At 38.7% G+C, this 19,293-nt stretch overlaps 1 protein-coding gene across 3 annotated transcripts in view; it reads right to left on the reverse strand.

Moving 5' to 3' along the window:
- Positions 1–1,109: 1,109 nt before the first annotated feature.
- Positions 1,110–19,293, reverse strand: part of LOC137259073 (ATP-dependent RNA helicase DDX1-like) — a 339,352-nt gene continuing 321,168 nt past the window's right edge. For all 3 annotated transcript variants that reach the window (XM_067796786.1, XM_067796787.1, XM_067796785.1), the window contains 4 exons: positions 11,118–11,160; positions 8,086–8,184; positions 7,735–7,855; positions 1,110–2,413 (listed from right to left, as the gene is read on the reverse strand). In XM_067796786.1, coding sequence (XP_067652887.1) covers positions 2,289–2,413; positions 7,735–7,855; positions 8,086–8,184; positions 11,118–11,160 — 388 coding nt within the window. In that variant the 3' untranslated portion in view covers positions 1,110–2,288. The remainder of the gene's footprint in view (positions 2,414–7,734; positions 7,856–8,085; positions 8,185–11,117; positions 11,161–19,293) is intronic.

Here is a 19,293-nt window from a genome sequence, read left to right on the forward strand (position 1 = left end):
GGACAATAGCAACAGCATTATTTATCAAATACACATGACAATGCAGCATGGCATTCACGTTCAGCCATCACTCAATGACAGTGTTGCAAGACTTGGTACTTGTTTTGACATGCACCCGTGACAGCTGGACTGAATGTATCTAGACACTTCTTGCATTACCAGCATGCCTATAGAGCTTAATGGTGGTCAGATAGACACCAACCTGTCTTACAACATTCTGCGAAATCGGAATTCAAGATAAAGCGGTAGAGCAGGATTTGAAACATACTGTTAAACTTTGTTATCTGTCATACTGATATGAAAGAGAGTTAAAGCAATTAAAGTCTTCTATATTTTGGCAAGTCTGATGTCAGGTGGCGTTTGTTAAATAAACTCATAAAAGCCAAAGTTACTTTAAGATGGTATCTGATGAACAATTATTGACCGAACTGACTGACCAAATTTTTCATTAAGTCAAGTTAATCCAAGACTCCCAAGATGTTGTACATGGGCAGTGTCCTCAGATCTTGTATATGGACAGTACTTTCCAAATGTTTAACATGGGCAGAGCTCCCCAGATGTTGAATATGGGCAGTGCTCCCTAGATGTTGTATGTGAGAAGTGCTCCCCAGATGTTGAATATGGTCAGTATCCTCCAGATGTTGTAGGTGAGCAGTGTTCCCCAGATTTTGTATATGGGCAATACCTTCCAGATGTTGTATCTGGGCAGTGCTCCCCAGATGTTGTATGTGAGAAGTGCTCCCCAGATGTTGAATATGGTCAGTATCCTCCAGATGTTGTAGGTGAGCAGTGTTCCCCAGATTTTGTATATGGGCAATACCTTCCAGATGTTGTATCTGGGCAGTGCTCCCCAGATGTTGTATCTGGGCAGTGCTCCCCAGATGTTGTATGTGAGCAGTGCTCCCCAGATGTTGAATATGGTCAGTACCCCCAGGTACTGTATCATGAAAGGCTTGTCTTCTGTGTCAGCAGATTATGAACATAACCTTTTACACATAATTCAGCAAGAAACAAATGAGGTTTAACTGAAAGTGGTGACATAATGTGTACAGCAGTGAATGATGCTGTCAGCCATTGCTGGTGAGTCTAATGAGTGCAGACAACAAGGAAAGTGGATACAGGAAGCACTTTATTTGTGGGTTGATAACAGAACAGTCAGGCAGAAGCCATGGGTGACTAAGTAGTACACTGAAAACACTACACTGTTAAAGTAGTTGTCACCTAACATTGTCTGAAACAGTCCATTACAGCTTTTAACTATGACAGATATCCTACCACAAAGTACAGGTGCAAAAAACTTGACTGTTCTAGCTTAGGTCTTTTCACCCTTCAAGTCTGTAATTTTCATTCCATTGTCTTAAGATACTGACAAAGCCATAAAACTTCATAAAAATAATTTTAACAAGAGCTTCAACCTGAAAGTACCATAATATACTGAGGTGAAGTGCTAGCAGAGACAACAGGTATGTTAGTCAGTCCTTCTAGGAATAGATTTTGAATTCAATTGATATAAACAGTGGAAACATTCAAGGGTTTGCAAGACATGAGAGATGTGTACATGTTGCTTGTGATCTATAGGTTTTTGCGTAGGTCTACAAAGCAAGAATACAATCCCTCTTGTAAGATTTCTATTTAGAGTTCTTAAAATGAAAATATTATCAGCAGTTAACTGATATCATGGAGAGCCTGTTTGATTTAAACAAAGGCATTGCGTGTATGGATCTGCAACTGACAGCTGCCCTGATGTGCTTTCATTTCATGTTTGTGAAGATGATTGTGTCCTCTTTCAGAATAGTTGGATGTAATAAGCAATCAGAATATGCAATATTTGTGTCAATTCATTCAGGGTCACATCAACTCTATCTCACTTATTAAGTTCTTGTATGATAATTTGTACTACACTGATACTGAAAGTGACCTACATTAAACATGCACAGTCATGCGTATTGCAGTAGATGGAATTAAAGTTAAACTGACTAAATGCACAGATGTACAATGGTGTTCCTGCTTCCTTCAGCAGGTTTGCATTTATATTTATTTGTAACAACCAATCATGTATGAGAAAACTAAGAAATAAGATTGTAACCCAAATGTACCAAAAAGGATTTCCCAGTTAAAGACTCATAAAGGAAGTAAACACTTCTGGCCTCACAGGCACAAAGCACATTGAGAGGAAGATAAGACAAATCAGAACAGTAAATGCAGCTAAGTGTATTCCAATCTTTAGGATGAACAATTTAAATAAATTCCAAGGTTTCTGCACCCATATCTTGTATTTCATCAACATTTCAACGAGTGGCAAACTTCTTCTTGAACTTCATATCAATGAAAGATGATTGAGCTCTCTTCTCCAGCTGAGCCAACTCTGCTACAGTTGGAGCCAGGAACTGAACATGTCCGTGGTAGGCAGACCCTGCAACAGGCAATGTTTACAAACACATGATCCGTGCTTCACGTAAGAACTACGCCAACTTGTCTCAGTTAGAGGAATAATTAGGATAAAAACATGACCAGCTTTTCAAATGCTTTGTTGCAAACTGAGAAGTGTCCTGGTAATTGCCTCATTACAACATGCTAACATCAGTAGCCAACTGTACCCAATATGTAAAGGGCGCTGAAAACAAACCAACAGAAAATAGTGCCATAGCACAGTAGCCCTGAAGACTGTCTGAGTTTATAATAACACAAGCATTGGCACACAAATAGTATCTCCATAAATAGACTTGACCATCTGTAGCATTTATCAAATAGTAACTGTTGCTGTTGTAACAATGTGGAGGTTCCTTGTATAGAGCTATCCTCAACATAAACACTTGCATTCAACATTCCAGTTTCATAAATGGACTAAAAGAGTGTGAGGAGACAAGACAACCAAATAAAATCATGCAAAAAAGAAAACTAATACTACACTGGACAAAATGTGTTAGGGATATTGGCATACTTATGCCTGATATTTCATCAGTGTGTCAGTAAATATATACATCAACATTCATAATTTAAAAGATTACAAATATCCCTGAGTATTGTTGTGAAGTATATATGAATGACTTACTTTAAAAATAAAAAATGAAAATATCTTCCATTATGTTTTTTTATACCAAGGTTACCCAATCCAAATGTTCTGGGATTACTCTTCCTCAATACCTGTCTATACATTCTTGCTTTTAACAATCAGCTGCCCAAGCGGAGCTCCCACAATATCACACCAGTGTTCGACTGAGCAGTTTCAACTGTTCTGGCCCACTCCTTGAGCTAGACCCTTTGTACTATTACCAATATAGGAAGGAGGCAGTCCACATGAGGAGGAGGAGGGTAGTATTTTTACTGTAATTCCCTTGGGAGGTTACAAAGGAGGTGAATGTTGATAGGCTGATTCCAGGATTCCACCCAAGGGCTATAGGCATTCCCCACCTCACAGGTTTCCCCATACACAAACTGATGTTTGCATTTTAGTGTTTTTTAGATTGAAAACTGATATTAGTAGTAAAAACAACAACCAGCTTTTGATGGAGAATGAAAAATTATTTTACGTCAATTATGTAATTCTGGAGCCTTTGCATAATAAATAAAACCAGGGAAAGATGATCTATGATTGCACCTCACTCTCTAGTTACTGTCTAAGTATGGTTTGGGCAAGACTTCCATGTGGAAATACAAGAGCAAATTCAAAGTGGTTGCAGCAGTGTGGTAAACACCACTTTTAACATTATTACTTGCCATTGCTGATACTGCTGTGTAATATTTTTATGGCAACATTACACTTGTGAAATACTGGTAGATGTATGATGTCACAATACTCTTTCACAGAAGTATTAGTCACCTTGTTGGAATCACGGAAAGTTTAGTGTCATCACACAGTTTCTCTCAATTCATGTTGGACAGTAAGAAATAGATTCAGTAAAATACCATTTACTGAACTCCTGTAAGATTTAGTTTCAAACTTTATTTTCCGTTTGTGATGCCAAATCATTAACTCCTTTAACAAAAATGGTACTACACTGACGTTTAGGTAGTATCCTCTATGTTTACAAGCCACAATAATATGGAGGACAATAATTACTGGAGAGATCTACATAGCTTAAATGGCCTTGAAAAGAATGTTCATGAACTATTTTAACTGACTTAGGAGTTCCTGCTAAACTGCAAGAATGATCTTTGATATAAATTGGTATTGATAAGTGTGATGACTAACTGAGTATTGAATGCTTGTGATGAGATGTCTTCACTGCACATTACACACATAATAAGCCAGCTTGGTAAAGGTTTTCTTTTGAATACATTAATCAAGACAGCTTGCCGAGTTGGTATTAGAAGAAAGTAAAGTACAACTGCTGGCTTACAAAATGGGTGAAATTCATTATCTCATGTAGACACACAACATGAAAGCAAGGACATGTGTCATTAATTATCTCCTCAAAAATATTCTCATCAGCTGAGAAAAACACATCAGGTATGATACAATTCATCATGAAAATGTTGATTAAGTCTCTAGAAGACTTAGATGTCTTATGAGTGGAGTCTAAAATATATACTAGTGTCATTTACACAGCTACAACCATAACTTCAGCTTCAAAGATTTACTAGTTATCTAAGTCTTTTGGACATACAATGCCACACAGTGACAAGTAATTCTACATTACTAGTATGCACATAGCAAACATGTTTTTTATCATGCTCATGATGGACTTAACAAGAAGACAAAGTCATCAATATCGCCCACAACAGCACATATCCTTCGTCAATATGTCTGCAAGTTATGATTATGCCAAATGTTTTGGTGTGTACATAGAAAAAAGGAAACAGAGTAATGAAAGATTCAACCCCCCAATTTCAGTCTATGTCAAACTTGCTGCCATGGAAATGCCAAAATATTTTAATCAGAATTCCAAAATTACCAAAAGGCACCACCAGATCTATCTATGTGCCCAGTTTAATGAAAAAACATTGAATGGTTTTGGAACTCTGCTCCAGAAAAGAGCACTATGACCAATTTTAGTTGAAGTCAAACTTGCTATGAGATGTGATTATGCCAAATGTTTTGGTGTGTATATAGAAAACAGAAAGGAGATTAATGAAAGATTTTAAAAGTTCTGCTCCTGAAAGCAGCATAACCCCACAATTTCAGTTGAATTCATACTTGTTGCCATGAAAATGCAAAAATATTTTATTCAGAATCCTAAAACAATCAAAAGGCACCAGAACACCACTAGACCAATTTATGAGTCAAGTTTGGTGAAGAAATAGGGAACAGTTTTAGAATTCTACTCTGGAAAAAACACACTACCACCAATTTCTGTCGAAGTCAAACTTGTTTCCCCGGAAATGGCAAAAATATTTTCTTCAGAATATCCAAACTACCAAAAGGCACCAGTACATCACTAGATCTATGTATGTACCACGCTTGATGAAGAAATATTGAATGGTATTTAAGTTCTGCTCTGGAAAAGATAAATGTGTACGGACGGATGCACAAAACACATTTGAAAACTCCCTGCAAAATGTGTTGTGGGGAGCAAAAAAGGTTCTACTAAATTCTAATTCTGTGTTATTTACAGTTCAGGATAACACAGACTGTGCTTGTATTACACTCATATATCACTTGAGGATTCAGACATTCTCACTGTCAGACATTTGAAATCTTTAGTTGTGAGATAAATGTTTCACATAATAACAAAGTCCATCCTACTTAAACCCTGTGTGTGTTCCATGCTGGTGTAGTTGTTGCATCCTGTATCTACGTGTGTGTGTGTGTGTGTGTGTGTGTGTGTGTGTGTGTGTGTGTGTGTGTGTGTGTGTGTTCCATGTTGGTGTAATTGTTGCACCCTGTACGTACATCTGTGTGTTCCATGTCGGTGTAATTATTGCACCCTTTATGTACATGTGTGTGTTCCATGTTGGTGTAATTGTTGCATCCTATATGTACATGTGTGTGTTCCATGTTGGCGTAATTTTTGCATTCTGTGTTCAAAAGTGAATGTTCTGTGTTGTTGTAATTACTCCATTATGAGTTCCATGTCAGTGTAATTATTGCACCCTGTATGTATGTGTGTGTGTGTTCCATGTTGGTGTAATTACTGCAGGCTGCGTGTACATGTGTGTGTTCCATGTTGGTGTAATTACTGCAGGCTGCGTGTACATGTGTGTGTTCCATGTTGGTGTAATTACTGCAGGCTGCGTGTACATGTGTGTGTTCCATGTTGGTGTAATTACTGCAGGCTGCGTGTACATGTGTGTGTTCCATGTTGGTGTAATTACTGCAGGCTGCGTGTACATGTGTGTGTTCCATGTTGGTGTAATTATTGCTTCCTGCATGTAGATGTGTGTGTTCCATGTTGGTGTCATTATTGCACTTTGTGTGTACATGTTTGTGTTCCGTGTTGGTGTAATTATTGCACCCTGTATGTACATGTGTGTGTTCCATGTCATTGTAATTACTGCATTCTGTGTGTACATGTGTGTGTTCCATGTTGGTGTAACTATTGCACTCTATGTTCCATGTCAGTGTAATTATTGCACCCTGTATGTATGTGTGTGTGTGTTCCATGTCGGTGTAATTTTTGCATTCTGTGTTCCATGTTGGCGTAATTATTGCACTCTGTGTGTACATGTGTGTGTTCCATGTCAGTGTAATTTCTGCATTCTGTGTTCCATGTCAGTGTAATTATTGCACCCTGTATGTACATGTGAGTGTTCCATGGTGTAATTATTCAACTCTGTGTTCCACATCGGTGTAAATATTGCACTCTGTGTGTACATGTGTGTGTTCCATGTCAGTGTAATTTCTGCATTCTGTGTTCCATGTCAGTGTAATTATTGCACCCTGTATGTACATGTGAGTGTTCCATGGTGTTATTATTCAACTCTGTGTTCCACATCGGTGTAATTATTGCACTCTGTGTGTACATGTGTGTTTGCCATGTCAGTGTAATTATTGCACTCTGTTCCATGTCGGTGTAATTATTGCACATGAGTGCTTCATGTCAGTGCAATTGTTGCACACTGTGCACTTGTGTGGGACTGCTGGTAATAGTCACACCAGTTTATAGTGCTATGCCACTGTGATGCTGCTAACACACCCTTAGACATGATACTTATGAATGAAACATTGATGAGGTGATGTTAAATTTGAACTCACTCACTCAGACACAATACAATAACTCAACAGTCCTTGTTTCTATCTCTGAAGACAAATGCCAGGGAAGGTACCATCTTTTAACCTCTATTGGTATGACACTGCCAGAGGATTGAACCAAACAACCTTCAACCCTAAGACCTTCAACAACTAGAACATGGAGAGCATCGTTTTTCTAAAGGAGTGAATGCTTAAGTGAATCAGTTTTCTGCCACTTTTAGCAATATTCCAGCACTATCATGGCAGGGGACACCAGAAATGGGTTGCACACATGTTTAAGGAAAAGCGCTTCAAAGAGATGCAGACAATACTGCTGAGCAAGTTAACTTAGAAGTCACCCAGCCTGACCACCTAATATATCAAAGTATGCACCAGAGAGTAAACAGGTGTCACTGTACATTTGGGCAATCAAATGTTGACATTTAGCATAATAAACAAATCCATGGTGGCAGATTGGAATCCCAGATTCTCAAATTTTGTGATGATCCACTATTCAAGAGCGATGAAACAGAAAAAGGAAACAAGGCTACTTGAGAATAAATGACTAAAATTGTGAGGAAGATGCAAGAAGCCACTTTTGTGTTTATAGTTTCACCACTAACCTGAGGCTTTCTTCCTCTGACCATATACAACTTTGCCGTCAAATTCGTTGATTGGGACTTTGAGGTCAGGCTCCACATGGTCAATGGTTATATCAAGGTGTTCTTCCACATCATTCTTCAGCTGGAAACATCATCAATTTCATCAGCATGAACTCTAGTCAAAACAGTGACCTGTTGAAGCTGATTATAGAGGTTTCCACAATGGCATGCATGAAGATTAAAGAGTGAATGGAACAATGAAGTACAGAAATGTACTCTACATGTAGCTGTTGTAAATGGCGTGTAGGATGGCAGCATACACACTTACGCACGAGAGACACATCTATGACAACGTACAGCCTTGTGTCCTACCTGAGGTTCATTGTACCAGATACAGCACCCACCCTCATCTGTCAGACGGGTGTTGTAGCAGCCTCGTCCCCGGTTGCTGCAGTTGGAGTGGTACCACACCTGTACATAACAAACAACTAGAAAATGTATTAGCAGCCCACAGGCATATTTAGACGGCACTTGAAAAATTGATATGCCACGATGTATTTCACAGCGGATATTGACCATTAGCTTTGTATTTTTCTACACCCTTATTGAGCCAAATAGGAGCATATATAAATGTCAATTTGAATAAATATACTGCAAGTGATTCCCTATAAACAGTACACAGAAGTTAATCTAAACTGACATCATTTCAGCTCTAGAATCATTATTTCCAGCTGGGAAACACATACAATATTACACCAGAAACACCTATTCCTCTTAAAAAAATTAATAATCAAGTTTTCATACTTGAATTTCAGTGCTATAAATTCCAGAAATGAATACACAGAAATCAATAAACATAACTAGCAGTTAGAGTCAACCATCTTTTCTATTTGATAAACTAAAAACCATTGTAAGAAATAAAGCAATCTTTGTTGTCTGTAGAGCCATTAAGTGCAAAGAAACAGTTACAAAAATGACTTATTGGAAACAAAAATGTCAACTGCTTTAAGTTTTGCATTTCAGAACATACAAAACATTCTAAAAGCAAATGGCAGACGAGCCACCACAACCACAGAAGTCCCCTCAGACACAGTTTATCACATAAACTATGAAGACTTATACATTGGCAAAACCTCAAGACCCCTTCCTGCTAGAATCAAAGAACACCAAACATCAGTGAAGAAGAGAGACTCCAAATCCGCCATCTCTCACCACACCCAAGGTAATCTAGATCACAACATCCTTTGGAACAGCATCAACATACTCTGCAGTAATTACAACCACTACAACATCAGAAAACTACTAGAAGCCATTCACATCAAGAGACTCCAACCTCCAGGGGCATAACTTGTGACACTCTTCTGCAGTGACAATCTTTTCCTAAAAACATAAGCTATTGTCCTGACAACACATCACCCAAGGTAATCTAGATCACAACATCCTTTGGAACAGCATCAACATACTCTGCAGTAATTACAACCACTACAACATCAGAAAACTACTAGAAGCCATTCACATCAAGAGACTCCAACCAGCCATGAACAGAGACCAAGGATATTACATCCCAACTGTCAGCAACCAAATCATCACAAAGCAATCTCAGCCCCCCCTAAGTAATTGAAGAAATTACAGCGAATTTGAAGGCATTGCATCTCAAATGTAAAAAAAACGCAGCCCAACTGCAACGATATGGGTAGTTTAGGGGTACTAACAGAAACACATCACCCCTATCGGAAGCAATGTTGGTAATACTGGAAACACGCTTGGCCATCTTCAGAGATTTTTCGGTTGTGAGCGGAAACTCACGCAGCCAAACATCAGCACAACATCCATGTTCAGATGTAAACAACCTCCAGGGGCATAACTTGTGACACTCTTCTGTAGTGACAATCTTTTCCTAAAAACATAAGCTATTGTCCCGACAACACCTCATAGCTAAACGCATTCAATACGGGTGGTCAAGGATGGATAAGTATAAAAATGTAATAGTAGGAACTGAAAACAAAACTCACTGAGACGGGTGCTTCTTCCAACGAAAGATATCGCTGATATCAATATCGCTGCAACTGTTTCTCGAGTGGGCTGCGTTTGTTTATATTTGAGATGCAATTCCTTCAAATTTGCTGTAATTCCTTCAATTACTTAAGGGGGCCTGGATCTTGATCCCAATTTATTCTCCAGTCAGCCATATCACTGGCTTCCACCTTATGATCCCCCAACAGCTTATTCTGTGTAACAATTGCCTCTCAGTGTAAACATCCCCCAACAACCTTGTACATCAACCTCATTTATTGTGCAAACATCAATCACTTAATGTACAAACCATACCATGTATATAGATAACCCTGACCTTGGTATTGTACATCACTTGCTTGGTAACGGTGTTCGAAGCTACACTGAAATCTTGCACATATTATGCTAAAGATGTTGTGTAAGTCCACAGAATTCTCATTGTTGTTCATATTGAGAAGTTAATGCACAATGAAGGAAAATTAGAACTGTCCTTAGATACAGATTCATCTTTGGCAAGGATGTGTTTTGTACGTATTTTCAGCATGCATCAACGGAATCGAATCTCAATCTTGTAGAGCTAGATTACTGACTCTTACCTGTAAAGTTCAAGCTAAATGTACTTTCATTTTGATTGTAATTTCTAGATCATTACCACATGATGGTTTGTTACCGCTACCAAACTGGTGCGCAGTTTGCTGGAATTGGTTGATGGAAGAAATATCACACTGAAGAACATCCCTACAACTGCAGAAACTCAACATCTGCTCCCTCCCTTCGGCATCTTGAGAGGCAACACAGTGAATGCTCCTGTATTGATGATAATTTGTGATAACAATGTTGGAATGCTAATGACATGAATTTTATGGATCACTCTCAAGGTTTCACAATTCAATAACTACTTTTTGCTTTGTTCACTAAAATTTTTATCTGCTTTGATTTATGTCCTTGTTCTTTACTCAACTATCGGAAACAACACTAGTTTTCATTATCATATTCAAAAACAAGGATTGACTGTGTATTTTATTGTATTCATCGAGGACAGAGTGTGACATTGCCAGTTTTGTCACACTGCTTTTCTGGACATAGTGTTGTTAATCATCAATGTTTGTTTCTGACCCAGAAATCACATCTAAAAACTATTTCCACAGCTTCTGACCATATATGCACATACATATTTCTTTAATTTTGCATGGTAAGAGCATTATGTTGAAAAGCACAAAGCATGCAAATACTACACCTTCATCTGCTTGTTCACTTGTTACTCAAACATGCCAGAGTTTGGTATACAAATGAGAGCAAGGTGATCAGAAAACTACTAGAAGTCATTCACATCAAGGGAAACACCGGTGAGAAAAGGTTTTTGAAGGAGAGGAGACAACCCTTCGTCTTACCTTTTCCTTTACACTGGACACCAGACTTACAGCAAGACCCATCCTAGAAAAGAATTGGTGATGTTTTCAAACAAAAGCTCATGAGGAAATGAAAACAATAAATTTTGCCAGAAGTCTCTAGTTTTCAGTTTTATATACTGAGAAACAGCAAATAAATACAAAAGAGTCTTTGAAATGTATTGGGCATACAAATACATCAAGATACCATTATATCAGTGTTGACAAAGCCTAAAGACATTGAATGTCAAAAGGTGACAAAGCCTAAAGACATTGAATGTCAAAAGGCGACAAAACCTACACAAAACATTCTGAAGGAAACAATGTCCAGGTCAAATACATGCTCTCCCAATCAAAGTAGTCAACACTAACAAAAAAAAGATGATCACAGAGACACAATAGGTTATCAAAAGAAAGTGAAGGAATATGTAAAAAATATGTGGCAAAGTGTAACATGACAGTGAAATGAACTGTGTGGTTGTGGGCACAAATGTTACAAAAGGACAAAATGTTAATCTGTATGTTGCTTCTGTAGAACTGTCCAACAAACGCAGACAACCCACAGTGGTGTCTGGTAGTCATAGTAGTCATCCTGATTGTATCACGACAAAATGTGAAATCAGCAGATCAGATCATTGGTGATTACTCCAATTTCTCCTCCCCAAGCATCACTGTGCCTGGTTGCAATGTGCTGATATATGGTGATTTAATACGTGGTTCCTGAGCATGCAGACAATTCTTATTGTCTGGCCAGTAACTTAAACTCTGGTGGAATGCCACAAGTGGACGGGGATGAAATTGTCTTGATGGACTCCATGTAAAAAAGAATGTTTTTTCATTAATTGATTATGTTTTTACATTGCTGACCTTATGTGCCATAGGGCTAATCATTAACATTTTGTATGAGCAGAACATTTCCAAAGTCTGCAAATCAGAAACAAACATGTTCAACACATTAGCTACCTCTTGCTGAATATATGTCTGATGCAATAGGATTCCAAAGACATACTGTATTTGCCAAGAGGGTGTATTCCTGACTGGGATTCCACAGACACTGTATTTCATGAGAGGGTGTATTACTGACTGGGATTCCACAGACACTGTATTTGATGAGAGGGTGCATTACTGACTGGGATTCCACAGACACTGTATTTCATGAGAGGGTGCATTTCTGACTGGGATTCCACAGACACTGTATTTGATGAGAGGGTGTATTTCTGACTGGGATTCCACAGACACTGTATTTGATGAGAGGGTGTATTACTGACTGGGATTCCACAGACACTGTATTTCATGAGAGGGTGTATTTCTGACTGGGATTCCACAGACACTGTATTTGATGAGAGGGTGTATTTCTGACTGGGATTCCACAGACACTGTATTTGATGAGAGGGTGTATTTCTGACTGGGATTCCACAGACACTGTATTTGATGAGAGGGTGTATTTCTGACTGGGATTCCACAGACACTGTATTTGATGAGACGGTGTATTTCTGACTGGGATTCCACAGACACTGTATTTGATGAGAGGGTGTATTACTGACTGGGATTCCACAGACACTGTATTTGATGAGAGGGTGCATTACTGACTGGGATTCCACAGACACTGTATTTGATGAGAGGGTGTATTTCTGACTGGGATTCCACAGACACTGTATATGATGAGAGGGTGTATTTCTGACTGGGATTCCACAGACACTGCATTTGATGAGAGGGTGTATTTCTGACTGGGATTCCACAGACACTGCATTTGATGAGAGGGTGTATTACTGACTGGGATTCCACAGACACTGTATTTCATGAGAGGGTGTATTACTGACTGGGATTCCACAGACACTGTATTTGATGAGAGGGTGTGTTCCTGACTGGGATTCCACAGACACTGTATTTGATGAGAGGGTGTATTACTGACTGGGATTCCACAGACACTGTATTTGATGAGAGGGTGTATTACTGACTGGGATTCCACAGACACTGTATTTGATGAGAGGGTGTATTACTGACTGGGATTCCACAGACACTGTATTTGATGAGAGGGTGTGTTCCTGACTGGGACTGCATAGACATACTATGTTTGCTAAGAGGGTGTGGTTCTTACCAGGATTCCATATACATATTTACTAAGTGGGCGTATGTCTGGCTGGAATTCCATAGACGTATTATATTTACTAAGTGGGCGTATGTATGGCTGGAATTCCATAGACATATTATATTTACTAAGTGGGCGTATGTCTGGCTGGAATTCCATAGACATATTACATTTACTAAGTGGGCGTATGTCTGGCTGGAAATCCATAGACATATGATATTTACTAAGTGGGCGTATGTCTGGCTGGAAATCCATAGATATATTGTATTTACTAAGAGGCCGTATGTCTGGCTGGAATTCCATACACATATTATATTTACTAAGAGGGTGTATGTCTGGCTGGAATTCCATAGACATATTACATTTACTAAGAGGGCGTATGTCTGGCTGGAAATCCATAGACATATTGTATTTACTAAGTGGGCGTATGTCTGGCTGGAAATCCATAGACATATTACACTTACTAAGTGGGCGTATGTCTGGCTGGAATTCCATAGACATATTATATTTACTAAGAGGGCGTATGTCTGGCTGGGATTCCATAGACATATTATATTTACTAAGAGGGCGTATGTCTGGCTGGAAATCCATAGATATATTGTATTTACTAAGAGGCCGTATGTCTGGCTGGAATTCCATACACACATTATATTTACTAAGAGGGTGTATGTCTGGCTGGAATTCCATAGACATATTACATTTACTAAGAGGGCGTATGTTTGGCTGGAATTCCATAGACATATTACATTTACTAAGAGGGCGTATGTCTGGCTGGAAATCCATAGACATATTATATTTACTAAGTGGGCGTATGTCTGGCTGGAATTCCATAGACATATTATATTTACTAAGAGGGCGTATGTCTGGCTGGGATTCCATAGACATATTATATTTACTAAGTGGGCGTATGTCTGGCTGGGATCCCATAGACATATTATATTTACTAAGTGGACGTATGTCTGGCTGGAAATCCATAGACATATTATATTTACTAAGTGGGCGTATGTCTGGCTGGGATTCCATAGACATATTATATTTACTAAGTGGGCGTATGTCTGGCTGGGATTCCATAGACATATTATATTTACTAAGTGGGCGTATGTCTGGCTGGAATTCCATAGACATATTATATTTACTAAGTGGGCGTATGTCTGGCTGGAATTCCATAGACATATTATATTTACTAAGAGGGCGTATGTCTGGCTGGGATTCCATAGACATATTATATTTACTAAGAGGGCGTATGTCTGGCTGGGATCCCATAGACATATTATATTTACTAAGTGGGCGTATGTCTGGCTGGAATTCCATAGACATATTATATTTACTAAGTGGGCGTATGTCTGGCTGGGATTCCATAGACATATTATATTTACTAAGTGGGCGTATGTCTGGCTGGAATTCCATAGACATATTATATTTACTAAGTGGGCGTATGTCTGGCTGGAAATCCATAGACATATTATATTTACTAAGTGGGCGTATGTCTGGCTGGGATTCCATAGACATATTACATTTACTAAGTGGGCGTATGTCTTGCTGGAATTCCATAGACATATTATATTTACTAAGTGGGCGTATGTCTGGCTGGAATTCCATAGACATATTATATTTACTAAGTGGGCGTATGTCTGGCTGGAATTCCATAGACATATTACATTTACTAAGTGGGCGTATGTCTGGCTGGAATTCCATAGACATACTATATTTACTAAGTGGGCGTATGTCTGGCTGGAATTCCATAGACATATTATATTTACTAAGTGGGCGTATGTGTGGCTGGAATTCCATAGACATATTACATTTACTAAGTGGGCGTATGTCTGGCTGGAATTCCATAGACATATTATATTTACTAAGTGGGCGTATATCTGGCTGGAATTCCATAGACATATTACATTTACTAAGTGGGCGTATGTCTGGCTGGAATTCCATAGACATATTATATTTACTAAGTGGGCGTATGTCTGGCTGGAATTCCATAGACATATTATATTTACTAAGTGGGCGTATGTCTGGCTGGGATTCCATAGACATATTACATTTACTAAGTGGGCGTATGTCTGGCTGGAATTCCATAGACATATTATATTTACTAAGTGGGCGTATGTCTGGCTGGAAATCCATAGACATATTACATTTACTAAGTGGGCGTATGTCTGGCTGGGATTCCATAGACATATTATATTTACTAAGTGGGCGTATGTCTGGCTGGGATTCCATAGACATATTATATTTACTAAGTGGGCGTATCTCTGGCTGGAAATCCATAGACATATTATATTTACTAAGTGGGCGTATGTCTGGCTGGAAATCCATAGACATATTATATTTACTAAGTGGGCGTATGTCTGGCTGGGATTCCATAGACATATTACATTTACTAAGTGGGCGTATGTCTGGCTGGAATTCCATAGACATACTACATTTACTAAGTGGGCGTATCTCTGGCTGGAATTCCATAGACATACTATATTTACTAAGTGGGCGTATGTCTGGCTGGAATTCCATAGACATATTATATTTACTAAGTGGGCGCATGTCTGGCTGGAATTCCATAGACATATTATATTTACTAAGTGGGCATATGTCTGGCTGGAATTCCATAGACATATTACATTTACTAAGTGGGCGTATGTCTGGCTGGAATTTCATAGACATATTATATTTACTAAGTGGGCGTATATCTGGCTGGAATTCCATAGACATATTACATTTACTAAGTGGGCGTATGTCTGGCTGGAATTCCATAGACATATTATATTTACTAAGTGGGCGTATGTCTGGCTGGAATTCCATAGACATATTATATTTACTAAGTGGGCGTATGTCTGGCTGGGATTCCATAGACATATTACATTTACTAAGTGGGCGTATGTCTGGCTGGAATTCCATAGACATATTATATTTACTAAGTGGGCGTATCTCTGGCTGGAATTCCATAGACATACTATATTTACTAAGTGGGCGTATGTCTGGCTGGAAATCCATAGACATATTATATTTACTAAGAGGCCGTATGTCTGGCTGGAATTCCATAGACATATGATATTTACTAAGAGGGCGTATGTCTAGCTGGGATTCCATAGACATATTATATTTACTAACTGGGCGTATGTCTGGCTGGGATTTCATAGACATATTACATTTACTAAGAGGGCGCATGGTTGGCTGGGATTCCATAGACATATTACATTTACTAAGAGGGCGTATGTCTGGCTGGGATTCCATAGACATATTATATTTACTATGTGGGCGTATGTCTGGCTGGAAATCCATAGACATATTACATTTACTAAGAGGGCGTATGTCTGGCTGGAATTCCATAGACATATTATATTTACTAAGTGGGCGTATGTCTGGCTGGAAATCCATAGACATATTACATTTACTAAGAGGGCGTATGTCTGGCTGGGATTCCATAGACATATTATATTTACTAAGAGGGCGTATGTCTGGCTGGAATTCCATAGACATATTACATTTACTAAGAGGGCGTATGTCTGGCTGGGATTCCATAGACATATTATATTTACTAAGTGGGCGTATGTCTGGCTGGAAATCAATAGACATATTACATTTACTAAGTGGGCGTATGTCTGGCTGGAATTCCATAGACATATTATATTTACTAAGTGGGCGTATGTCTGGCTGGAATTCCATAGACATATTATATTTACTAAGTGGGCGTATGTCTGGCTGGAATTTCATAGACATATTACATTTACTAAGTGGGCGTATGTCTGGCTGGGATCCCATAGACATATTATATTTACTAAGTGGGCGTATGTCTGGCTGGAATTCCATAGACATATTATATTTACTAAGTGGGCGTATGTCTGGCTGGGATTCCATAGACATATTATATTTACTAAGTGGGCGTATGTCTGGCTGGAATTCCATAGACATATTATATTTACTAAGTGGGCGTATGTCTGGCTGGAATTTCATAGACATATTACATTTACTAAGTGGGCGTATGTCTGGCTGGAATTCCATAGACATACTACATTTACTAAGTGGGCGTATGTCTGGCTGGAAATCCATAGACATATTATATTTACTAAGTGGGCGTATGTCTGGCTGGAATTCCATAGACATATTATATTTACTAAGTGGGCGTATGTCTGGCTGGAATTCCATAGACATATTACATTTACTAAGTGGGCGTATGTCTGGCTGGAATTCCATAGACATACTATATTTACTAAGTGGGCGTATGTCTTGCTGGGATTCCATAGACATATTATATTTACTAAGTGGGCGTATGTCTGGCTGGAATTCCATAGACATATTATATTTACTAAGTGGGCGTATGTCTGGCTGGGATTCCATAGACATATTACATTTACTAAGTGGGCGTATGTCTGGCTGGAATTCCATAGACATATTATATTTACTAAGTGGGCGTATCTCTGGCTGGAATTCCATAGACATACTATATTTACTAAGTGGGCGTATGTCTGGCTGGAAATCCATAGACATATTATATTTACTAAGAGGCCGTATGTCTGGCTGGAATTCCATAGACATATGATATTTACTAAGAGGGCGTATGTCTAGCTGGGATTCCATAGACATATTATATTTACTAACTGGGCGTATGTCTGGCTGGGATTTCATAGACATATTACATTTACTAAGAGGGCGCATGGTTGGCTGGGATTCCATAGACATATTACATTTACTAAGAGGGCGTATGTCTGGCTGGGATTCCATAGACATATTATATTTACTATGTGGGCGTATGTCTGGCTGGAAATCCATAGACATATTACATTTACTAAGTGGGCGTATGTCTGGCTGGAATTCCATAGACATATTATATTTACTAAGTGGGCGTATGTCTGGCTGGAATTCCATAGACATATCACATTTACTAAGAGGGCGTATGTCTGGCTGGGATTCCATAGACATATTATATTTACTAAGAGGGCGTATGTCTGGCTGGAATTCCATAGACATATTACATTTACTAAGAGGGCGTATGTCTGGCTGGGATTCCATAGACATATTATATTTACTAAGTGGGCGTATGTCTGGCTGGAAATCCATAGACATATTACATTTACTAAGTGGGCGTATGTCTGGCTGGAATTCCATAGACATATTATATTTACTAAGTGGGCGTATGTCTGGCTGGAATTCCATAGACATATTATATTTACTAAGTGGGCGTATGTCTGGCTGGAATTTCATAGACATATTACATTTACTAAGTGGGCGTATGTCTGGCTGGAATTCCATAGACATACTACATTTACTAAGTGGGCGTATGTCTGGCTGGAAATCCATAGATATATTGTATTTACTAAGTGGGCGTATGTCTGGCTGGGATTCCACAGACATATTATATTTACTATGTGGGCGTATGTCTGGCTGGAAATCCATAGACATATTACATTTACTAAGTGGGCGTATGTCTGGCTGGAATTCCATAGACATATTATATTTACTAAGTGGGCGTATGTCTGGCTGGAATTCCATAGACATATTACATTTACTAAGAGGGCGTATGTCTGGCTGGGATTCCACAGACATATTATATTTACTAAGAGGGCGTATGTCTGGCTGGAATTCCATAGACATATTACATTTACTAAGAGGGCGTATGTCTGGCTGGGATTCCATAGACATATTATATTTACTAAGTGGGCGTATGTCTGGCTGGAAATCAATAGACATATTACATTTACTAAGTGGGCGTATGTCTGGCTGGAATTCCATAGACATATTATATTTACTAAGTGGGCGTATGTCTGGCTGGAATTCCATAGACACATTATATTTACTAAGTGGGCGTATGTCTGGCTGGAATTTCATAGACATATTACATTTACTAAGTGGGCGTATGTCTGGCTGGAATTCCATAGACATACTACATTTACTAAGTGGGCGTATGTCTGGCTGGAAATCCATAGACATATTATATTTACTAAGTGGGCGTATGTCTGGCTGGGATTCCATAGACATATTATATTTACTAAGTGGGCGTATGTCTGGCTGGAATTCCATAGACATATTATATTTACTAAGTGGGCGTATGTCTGGCTGGGATTCCATAGACATATTATATTTACTAAGTGGGCG

This window comes from Haliotis asinina, chromosome 12, assembly GCF_037392515.1.
Source record: "Haliotis asinina isolate JCU_RB_2024 chromosome 12, JCU_Hal_asi_v2, whole genome shotgun sequence".
Lineage (NCBI taxonomy): Eukaryota > Metazoa > Mollusca > Gastropoda > Lepetellida > Haliotidae > Haliotis > Haliotis asinina.